The following is an 11204-nucleotide window of genomic DNA, read 5'->3' on the forward strand; positions in this document are numbered from 1 at the left end:
TACTCTTTTTTTTTTATAGATTTCTGATTCTACTGAGGGTATGACTATCAGTAAAGATGGTGTAACTCATAAACTGAAAATCCACAAAGTATCAGAGGAGTTTGCGGGAAAATATAAATTTGAGGCTGATGGCCGTAAGACTGAAGCTATGATTATTGTTGAAGGTGTGTATTAATCACTCATCTGCCTATTTTGAATTATACACCTTATTTTCTAAGATATATTTATTTCCTAGATCCACCAAGATTTGCTACAAAAGACCTTGAAGAATTTTCCAAGCCAAGAGTGGTCAAGGCTAATCAAAAAGCAGAATTCAAAATACCATATATTGGCTGTGAAGCCACTAAAATACAGTGGTATAAGGAAGGCGTGGAACTTGCAAAAGATACAAATTGTAAGATTGAAACTACTGAAAGTCACTGCCGTTTGTCTCTCAGCAAACTACAGCGCAAAGATTCAGGGGAAATCAAAATCAAAATAAAAAATGAGTTTGGTACCGTGGAGGCAATAAGTAATTTAATTGTTCTTGGTAAGCCAATCAAACAGCAGTTTCTGGTATTACATATCTTTATGCATTTAGACTTAATCTGTGGTCTTGATGTATAATAGATAAACCAACTCCACCTCTTGGACCTCTGGAGATAGTTGATGCTTCTTCAAATAGCATTGAGTTCAAATGGCGTCCACCAAAAGATGATGGGGGCTGCCCAATCACTCATTACATCCTTGAGCGTAATCAGGTTGGACGCAACAAATGGAAGAAGATTGGACAGATTCCTGGTGAGGCACATTACCGAGACACTGATGTGGATCATGGTAGAAGGTACTGTTACCGCATCAGAGCTGAGACCTCAGAGGGTATCAGTGAGGTAATGGAGACAGAAGATGTTCAAGCTGGGACTAAAGGTTAGATTCTCAGCTCCTTTGGCAGTAAAAAACCCAGAAGTTAAAATCCTTTTCATGCATAAAAATATAGGGCATAAGAAATATTATTTACATTTTCAGCATATCCTGGCCCACCATCTACTCCTAAAGTGATCAGTGCCTTCAAGGACTGCATCACTTTGTCATGGACCCCTCCAGCCAACACTGGAGGAACCAACATTTTGGGTTACAACCTTGAAAAACGCAAAAAGGGCAGCAACCTTTGGGGTTTGGTACATCCACCAGAAGAACCAATCAAAAGTTTGTCACATTCTTCAAATTGCACTATTTCACTCTTATTCAATCATAATATATTTTTGCTGAACTTGTTGTTTAAATTCTTTTGTCTTCTAAAGCTAAGAAATACCCTTGTAAAGATGTTATTGAGGGGATGGAGTATGAGTTTCGAGTTTCCGCTATCAACATATCTGGAGCCGGTGAATCAAGTTTACCATCAGAGACAGTGTTCGCTAGAGATCCTAAAAGTAATTCAAACTCATTTGCTCAATCATAAAAATTACAAAATGGTATAATCTCTTACAAAGTAGCAAAATTAAACATTTGTGTTTGTATTCATTTTTTTGCACAACACCCACCTCCACAAATATTCTGAAATGGCACTAGATTTGCTTCTGCTCTGGCATTTCATTTTTCCTTGCCAACAAAAATTACTTTATCATTATCTCTCCCCTTCAGAACCTCCTGGCAAAGTAATTGACCTTAAAGTGACAGGCTCCACATACAACACTTTATCCATTTCTTGGACAAAACCAAAAGAAGTAAAGGATGAACATGATGAAGCTAAAGGATATTTTGTTGAAATAAGACCTGCAGAGAGTACAGAATGGAATCGCTGCAATACCAATGCCACTATCATAACCTCCTACACTGTAAAGGGATTGAAGTCACTGGCCATATACTGGGTGAGAGTGATAGCTGTGAATGAAGGTGGAGCAGGAGAACCTACAGAGCTAAATAACTACATCATAGCAACACCTCCTCCTGGTATGTCACTGGATGAATTCATCTATTTCACATGTTAAACTCTCATTTCTTATTTGGGGAAACATTAACTTTTGAAAGGTTAAAGACTTGAAAAAGCAGTAAAACCAATACAGAAATAAATGATATTGTTCTTGTGATTTGAATTACTTCTCTTCGCTTAGTGAGACCAAAGTTTACAGATGCCAACATAAAGAGTTTCATGGTAGTCAAAGCTGGAAACTCAGGAAGATTCACCGTTAAATTTGTGGTAAATATCAGTTTGTTATTTCAAATATATTAATAAACATGAAAAACAAGTTTTAAATATTGTTGATTAACTTGAAGCATCATTTGTCATAGGATATTTAAATCATTTAAATTTTATAGGAGACAATATCCATTTGGTTCAAATCTTAAGAATATTTTGAGTATTATCCGTCATGTAAGCTATATTACTCTGCATGTTTACAGAGCTTAATATGACATTGGTTATAATGTTGTTTATATGATATAAAATCCTTTGAATACCTTGTCAGGCTTCTCCACGGCCTGAGATCATTTGGCTAAAGGACGGCACTCCAGTGTCCAAACGTGTCACTGTTACCAATACTGAAGGAGGCTCTCAAATCCTGATTCTATCAGCAGAGCGTTCTGATAGTGGAATTTACACCATTGTAGTAAAGAATTTTGTGGGCCAAGAGTCCTTCAGTGTTGAGATCAGAGTCACAGGTAAAATTCTCTACACTTTCTTTTGTTAAATATTTAATTAATATTCTAATGTTATGTATTGTATTGTAAATTTTCTTGTTTTATATAATTTTCTAAAAATAGAAACATTAAATAGAATAGAATAAAATAGAAAATAGAAATCTAAAAAACATTGAAAGAATCATGAAAGGCTGATTGTTAAAAAATAAGCAGTACACATAACCGTTCACACTTTCTATCATTTATAGGGAATACTTGCACAAAATTATTCTCCTGAGAGCAACAATAATAACATTTTTCCCTCAAAAATGTCACAATTATTGACAGCTGTTACAAAATGTAAAATAAAAACTAAAACAACAAAAAAATCCCCACCTCAAAAAATGTCCTTTCTCAAAGAGTGGTCAAAACAAAGGAGACAAATGAAATAAAAAATATTTTTTTAGTAAGCTCTTGGGAACCTATTTGCCAGGAGAACAGCTTGTTAATGATTCTTTAGAACAGTACTGGAGGAATGAACTTCAGTCTTTCACAAAATATTCACTTAGTTGGTGTTTTAAAGATGAAGATGGTTGAGGTGGTGGTGATGGAGAGCACTGTGTAACATGTTAGGCCATAATCTCCTAGATATACATCCAAAATGATATAGAAATAACAGCTTATAATAATAATAATAATAATAATAATAATAATAATAATAATAATAATAATAATAATCTTATTATATTACAATTATAGAAATTTAAGATGTACATTTAAAATTGGTATTAATTTAACCTTATTGAATTGCAGTGCCCATATCACTCTTGAGAATTTAATGCTAGATTTGATCTTTAAAAACCTGAGATCTGAATATGCAGGAGCTTCAATGTTCTGCATGGAAGAGTGGACCAAAGTTCCACTACTTCAGCAAATTTTTAGTTATGAGTGCCATTAATTTGTAAGTTACTGTTTGGTAGAAAATATTCAGTACTTAAAAAAATGTAAATAAATATATAAATTATGAAAAACCCTAATACAACAAGCCCATAGAGCAGGGCGACTGAGAGACAGATTCCAAGGGACTGTCTGCAAAGTGCAAAACCCGAAAAGCGAATACTAAAAAACAGTCAATAACTTCACTGTAATACACTGTACTGTCATCTGCTCACACATCACTAATGTCCTGATAGTTACACTACAACAGTTATTTGATAAAATTAATAAAAAGTGTACAGTGTGTTACAGTGAAGTTATTTACTGCTTTTTAGTAGTCGCTTTTCGGGTTTTGCACTTTGCAGACGGTCCCTTGGAATCTGTCTCTCCGTCGTCTGCACATAGAGACTTGTGTATTTTGTCCACTGCGGAGGAAAGCTGATATTGAGGAAAATTGGGTTGTAGCTGCATCTCTAAGTTACTACTATAAAACAGAGGTGTTATTTGTGTAGTAACAGCGTTTAGCTCAGTAGTTACTGACTCGGGAAACTCGAATCTGTGAATATGCGGCCAACATTACTTACTGTGTTAAAATTTTGATGTCATGAATACGGAGAGAACTCAATTAGACATTGAACATTTTATTTGAAAGTAACCTTAAACCCAGCGTCTTTTTGTTAAGGTTAGTTCAAACTGTTCAAAATATTTTTGTTTGCCTGCAGAAATAAAATTTCGTTTACTCTGTAGCAGTTCATTGATTTCATAAATGTAACACACTACAGTTTTTTCTATACTTTCCATAAAGGTAAAAAACGATATATGCAGTGTTATCTTCATTTTAGATGTCAAATGGGTTTTGTGACTCCCTGTGTTTTTTTTTTTTTCTGTGGGAAACGGGTCCAAATGGCTCTGAGTGTTTAAGGTTGCCGAATCCTGCCATAGAGTATCAGCATGTTTTATATGTTATCGGATATCACTTATTAAATATTCGATTGATGTAGTTATTTTGTCAGTAATTCTGGGGTTGACTATACATTAATAAATGCAGTTGAAAACATACAGTCTATTAAACCTCCCTAGATGAGCCGAAGCCTCCTGGGCCTGTGGAGCTTGATATGAATGTACAAGGCACTGTGACAATCACTTGGGCAGCCTCACCAGATGAAAAACGAGACGATCATCTGAACTATATGGTGACCAAGAGGGACTCTGTTAAACAAACCTGGGACACAGTGGCCGATTGCATCTTCAACAACAGGTTCACAGCCTGCAACATTTTGCCAGGGAGAGAGTACCAGTTCCGTGTCTATGCCAAAAATGACATGGGAAAATCTGTTCCCTCTGAATCTCCAAAGTGGTTAATTACTGAGAAGAAAGGTTTGTAATGAGGTTCTGTTACAGTCCTATTTCATTCTCTTCTAAACTGAATGCATTTTTCTAAGCTATATATACTTTTATAATACTTCTAGACAGTATAATTACTAATTTTCTGTATCAGTAGAAAAAGAAACATATTTAAGGACCAGTTGTCAGAGGTGCATAAGAGTTCTTAAAATATTGCTTGTACAATAGTTAAGTGTTCATGCCTTACAGTATGTAGTGTTCTGTAGCCTTAAGGCAACAGAAGGTAATCAAAAGCTACTGTTGCCTGACAGATTTTGGATATATTTGAATATTAGTTAATATAAATGTTCACTAGATATTAGCTGTATACAGACAGGTGACAAATTCAATGAAAATCAGTTGCTCTTTTTTACTCCAAGGGCATTTTCCTGAGCCAGGACATATGTGTAAGTGCAGAAAATAAAATGGTGCAGACCTTCAATTAATCAAACTTGATATCCTGATTAATGCCACTGGCTTGCTTCTTTACTGCCACCAAAATCTTCAGTTCTAGTGAAGTGTCTGCCAATTGTTTTTCACGGCTTTCAAAATCCTCTTGCAAATTAATGTTTCAATACGTGATTTCCTATTCACTTTGTATGCACCCTATATAGGATATAACATACTGGGGTTGACCGTGCTACCAAGTGCCCAGATGAGCATTGTAGAAAAAAATTCAAGCAAACGGGTCGTGTTTCATCCTTACTTTCACACTTTTATTTCAGTGCCAGGAACATGTTAACAATTTAATAATCATATGAGATTTGTTATTTGTTGGAATAAATTATTCATTAATAGGATTAAACAGATAATATGTTCTAATTAGATTCAAATACACACAAGAGGCGCAAAATAGTTTTTATTTATTTATTTATTTATTGAAAGCTTTCGAGAATATTTCACAGAACCTGGATTATGTGCAAATTTATATTTAGTCTAGGCCTTCAAGGCTTTGATTTGATTTTGAATACAGGTACAAATATGAATATTTGGAGCACCAAACAGATAGTTGCATTGTGTTACACTGAAGATAGCTGCACTGTGTTGTCAACCCTAACACTTGACATCCTCCTGAGAAGTTGCTCCTACTGTCACAGCTTATGTTAAGAAACTGACAAATGTACTCAGCCAGGATATGGATAGTCCAGGGTTTGAATTTTATGTGCTTGTTGTGTTTTGGGGAGACATGCTGGTTTGTGGAGAAGTTCTACTGGAAAGAATAGTCACTGTAAAGCAGTAAAAAAGTTTATTCTAAAACATTTCTATCCTGATAGGAGTGGTCTCAGGCAGGATATTAATATACACACACAGGCCCAATAAATGGTTTCTTGAGTATGTAAATTATTTAAATCATATAATTATTTTGCACTGAAGCTGTTCTGGTAGCATGTGGTGATCCAACACCTTAAAAACTCTTTATTGGTTTTGATTTCATTCATTTTTATTTAATTCGTCACCTCCCTGTAGTTTTGTCTAGGAGAGATGTTAACAAGGTTGGGGATTCAAGCCCCAGCACTGCAACTGTTAGGCCCCTGAGCAAGGCCCTTAACCCTTTCTGCTACAGGGAGTACAGCGTATTATGGCTGACCCTGCACTTTGACCCCAACTTTCTAAACAAGCTGGGATATGCTGTAATGTATATGAGAAAAATAAAGGCTGCTGCTTCTGCTTTAGCTGTCATTGCAAGTAGTTTCATCAGTGTGAATGGTCACTGTTGGAAACATGGTGTTTCATTTTCTCTTCCCTAGAGAAATACATTTTAACCCTGCCTGAGTCAAAAGCCTGCAACCTGGAGAGCCCTCCTAAGTTCCCAGTCCCCCTGAAACTGCACACAGCTCCACAGGGCTATGAGTGCTACATGAGCTGTGCTGTGAGAGGCAATCCTACCCCATACGTCACATGGTACCGCAACAATGTCAGTCTCAACTCAGACTCCAACTACTACATCACTAACACGTGTGGCGTCTGCTCCATGCTCATCCTGAGGGTGGCTCCCAAAGACACAGGCATGTACAAGGTCATTGCAGAAAATAAATTAGGTAGAGCAGAGTGCTCCACCAAGCTGGTAGTCAGAGGTAAGACCTTTTCAGTCTCCTATGTTGGATAATCAGATTTGGTTCAATTTAATTTTATAATAGGATATAGATAAGAATAGATAAAATAATATATTCTAGAAATTCTTAGTTGCTGAGTGTGTTTCAAAGCAACGTTATTATTTGAGAATATTTTTTTATATTATATAGCCTGTAATGAAATAACCACAAAGTAAATGCTAATTTCTTTATTTTCATTTAGTGTTTATTTAGTGAGTTTAATATATATATTTAATCTGAACATTGGCTTTTCATTTAATTGATGAAGATTAATTTAGTAGCTGTGCGAATTTATGTGAAAAGTGAAATGTATTTATTGTAAATACAATCACAGCTCAACTAAAATGCTGAAATAATGATCTTTTTTTCTTTTCCAGAATAAGGCAACAGCTGGATAAAGGCAAAAATCACTTTTAAGTCTTTATAATTATTTATTTTTATGTCTTTCAGCTATGTAGAAAACAACATGTACAAATCATAAGTGCATATCTTTAATATTCTTTGTTTTGCATACAATGTATGTCAATGAGGCTGTTGTTTTTGTTGTTGCTGATGATGATTTAGAGTATGCCTATTATTTAGTCCTCAAAACCATTGGCATTTTGCTTTTCACTGATTAGATTTTCAATGTTTTTTGCTGAACACATTGTTTGCTACTTGCTGTTTAATTAATATTACTCTGCAAAGCCTAATAGATTTATTTTTAATAAATAGCATTTGTTTGTTTGATTTAAATACTGACCCAAAATGAGTGGATTTAAATCAAGATATACAGTAATGATAAACAATGACAAGATTCTTGGCATGAATAAAGGAATACAGTTGATAAGGTGGCCTAGAAGTTATTAACTGTAAGTAGGTAAAGTAACTGAATTTCTTTGTAGCTTCATGAGCAGCCTATGCATGAGCAGGTTCATAATCAATGTTATCTATTATTATTTTCCTGCTTGTTACCATTGCCAAATACAAAAATGTATTCTACTCTGTTAGACTAATGCCATGCATGTTAATACATGTGCAATAAATTTGGAAAGGAAACCCATGACAAAAATATTTCCTTCTTAGTTTTCTTTCTCATAAGGCAACGCACTAAAACATCCTGTTATTTTGGTCAGATGCCAGACACACTGATCAGCCTATACATCATCAGCCAAGGCCATGTGTTTGTTACGTATATGGTGTCACAGTATGCAAGTGTCACTAAAGCAGTATGATTTGCATTTCCCTCTCCCTGGTCTATATATGGATGCAAAGTCACATCTCATTTACACTGAGAACATCCACCCTGGTTAATTTAGTGTGTTCAGTTTGTTAATGAAGCTCAAGACTGCATCCAAGCGTTCACAAGGACGCAACAACAATTGCTTCATTCCCATTAACAAATATAAAAGAAATCACATTTTGGTTAAACCACAGTTTTTATGAATTATATGAATTATACTAATCTCAAAGAAATACGTTTTACATTTAAATGTTTAGACCTTTATCACAGTGAATATACTTTTTTAAATCTATTGTTGATAAAAACGTTATTTATTTATTAAGGTAAAAGATAAAACCTTTATTTTTTTATTTACTTTATTATTATTTTTTTTTTTTTAAATAAGACTAATAATTTATGCACTCTGTTGCTGCAGCTAAGCCACACTTATAAGTACATACCTCTTTGCTGGTAGCTTTCTGAGAAGTGATTTAGAACTCAGCGATGTTCTCAGTGAGTGTTGAACATATACCCTTATGGAATGCCAGTACTGCGTTTTTGAGGGCATAGGTTATAAAGCCTTCTCTCCAGCATTCTACACACTGAACACTAGTCACTAGTCACTAGGGAGGAGTTACACATCCCCTTCCACACTCTCTGCTGTGACCAACAATTAAGGTAAGTCTATCCCTTATTGATTTTTACCACTCAAGAATAAGAAATACTGCACTCGATCTAAGAAAAAGTGCATTTTCCATAGTGATTATATTTCCCAAAAAAGCAGTATAATTGACACAGAAATTTCAGAAGCTAAGCAGAGGTATTGTACACACTACACATAGTAAGAGATCCTCAACTCTATTCAAAGCAGGGGTTTAAACTATTAGCATTAGACGAGATATTGTTGCTAATTGATCCCAAATGTTTAAAAGCCTTCTCTATAAAGTAACCATCAAAAACTATTTATATGACATCCTCGGGGCATATTTTCATTCATCTTAGTTCACTGATGAACCTTATAATGACATTATATTTTCAAAGAAATTGCACCTGACATAAAATAAACAATTAGCTGACTGATTAGAGACCCTTTTTTTAACGTTTTATGGTGTAAATAAATGCATCAGGAGGGAACTAAATGAGCATTAGAGGCAGAATACATGACTTCTGCCATAAAGAAAGCTCAACAGAGATAATTCTTAGATAATAAATTAGTCATGACGGTTTATTACTAGTGAAATCACTATTCACATATCATGTCTTTATTACTCTATAAGGTTCGGTTAATTTTATTGAAACTATAGAAATGTTGAAGAAATATTAAAGACTGAATAATACAGGGTTCTGGGTCGGTATATAAGAAAAGTTTTTGATTCAGTGTGTGTGTGGTGTGTGCTGACTGGAGATCACAATATTAATCCACTGATTAAGCTATCGGACATCAATCTAAATAAATGGATGCAAAGGAAAGAAAGGCACTACTATGTGATTTTAGCTCCTTAAGTGCTTACCAGTGGGATAGCCTTGTAGCCTCAAAGCTCCAGGGTCCCCCATGTTTGATCCTGAGCTCATGTTACTGTCTCTCAGTGTCTGCATGGATTTCTTCAAAGTTCTCTGGTTTCACCTCATGTCCCCCCCAAAAAAAAAATATGCCGGTACACAAAACTGTCTCACTGTGTGAATGTGTCAGGAATTGTGGAGGCAGCACATGTAAGTGAAGATTAGAGTTTATTTTAGAACAAATAGAATCTTAAACATGAACACAAGGCAAATACCAGACGGTGCACATGACTATAAAAGACAAATGCTAGACAATGGAACATGCAAAGACCAATGATTATATTGATTGCACATGAAACATTAATGTGACAGGGTGAATGTCAAGGTTAAGTGATGTGCAAACATAATCATGTGCAAATTTGGCTTAACCATGACAGATTCAGAGAGTCGTGCCGTAAGAAACAAGGGGTGAGTCAGGCACGCATGGGGATTCTAACATCGTAAAATCTGAGGAGCCCTGGTGCTACTAGTAGAAACTCATTATCTCAGAACTCATGCACATCCTGGACTTATTCATAAATCACTCAAGGAACTATGTTCCTGAGCATTGCTCTTTTAGATTTAAACGCTACATCTATGGATATCGAGGACAAGAACTATCTTTTGTTTATAACTGGCTGACTCATTAGATGAATGCACCTTACTAGGAAAGAGTTTGACCGTTTGCATTCGGTTATAAAAGAACTGCTTTGAAAGTACTGATTTTTACAGCTTCATTCAGTACACAAACATTTTAGATTGTCTCTATTTATCTTTACAGATTATAAGGATCAATGAGTAAGGTGTGAATGTACATAATGAAGATAAGTACTTATAGTCATATTGAGTTAGCTTTGAGGTTAAATCAACACTGGTAGCTTTGCTGTGTGCTTTGACCTTCACACTATTCCAAAAAAAGTTTATTAGCCTAGGCAATAAAAATGTGTGCAGGAGTGCATGTACTTCACTGAGTGCTCTCTGACTGACCGGTTTATGTGGTATGTGACCTATCTGATGCAAGATAGGCAGGGCCATTTGACAGCTTCCCAAGTGCTTGTAAGGTACAGTATTCTGCTATCACAGGAATTCAAGGATTTAATGGTTGTTTTAAATTACCACCTTACTAAGTAGTAAAACTGATCCAAAGCTCATTGCATCATCTAAGACACACATGCAGTTCTCACTGTACTCCCACTACAGTAAAGCCTGTGTCCTTTTACATGAGAAAGCTATTTCCAGATGATTCTAAATCATTTGACAAGCTTTTAAACCAGAGTCTTACACAACAGTAATTTATTTATTTAGACTTCACGCTATGATCAGAACCAAATGAAATGAGTCCCTGAATGAAAGCTACGTAAATGCTCTTGTAAGAACAGCATCTTTTCAGCCAGTGAGGTGGAGTACTACATCTTAAGGCCTTATCACATCATCTTTCACACTCCTCACTGTATCAC

The 11204-nt window shown here is 35.2% G+C and overlaps 1 protein-coding gene across 4 annotated transcripts in view; it reads left to right on the plus strand.

Moving 5' to 3' along the window:
• igfn1.1 (immunoglobulin like and fibronectin type III domain containing 1, tandem duplicate 1) overlaps window positions 1–8060 on the plus strand; it is a 28234-nt gene extending 20174 nt beyond the window's left edge. For all 4 annotated transcript variants that reach the window (XM_060868123.1, XM_060868125.1, XM_060868127.1 and 1 more), the window contains 11 exons: window positions 20–164; window positions 236–529; window positions 610–906; window positions 1006–1185; window positions 1281–1409; window positions 1621–1929; window positions 2091–2176; window positions 2445–2637; window positions 4612–4908; window positions 6663–6989; window positions 7385–8060. In XM_060868123.1, the coding sequence (XP_060724106.1) occupies window positions 20–164; window positions 236–529; window positions 610–906; window positions 1006–1185; window positions 1281–1409; window positions 1621–1929; window positions 2091–2176; window positions 2445–2637; window positions 4612–4908; window positions 6663–6989; window positions 7385–7389 (2262 nt within the window). In that variant the 3' untranslated portion in view covers window positions 7390–8060. The remainder of the gene's footprint in view (window positions 1–19; window positions 165–235; window positions 530–609; window positions 907–1005; window positions 1186–1280; window positions 1410–1620; window positions 1930–2090; window positions 2177–2444; window positions 2638–4611; window positions 4909–6662; window positions 6990–7384) is intronic.
• The last annotated feature ends 3144 nt before the right edge of the window (window positions 8061–11204 follow it).

Source organism: Tachysurus vachellii, chromosome 4 (assembly GCF_030014155.1).
Source record: "Tachysurus vachellii isolate PV-2020 chromosome 4, HZAU_Pvac_v1, whole genome shotgun sequence".
Taxonomy (NCBI): domain Eukaryota; kingdom Metazoa; phylum Chordata; class Actinopteri; order Siluriformes; family Bagridae; genus Tachysurus; species Tachysurus vachellii.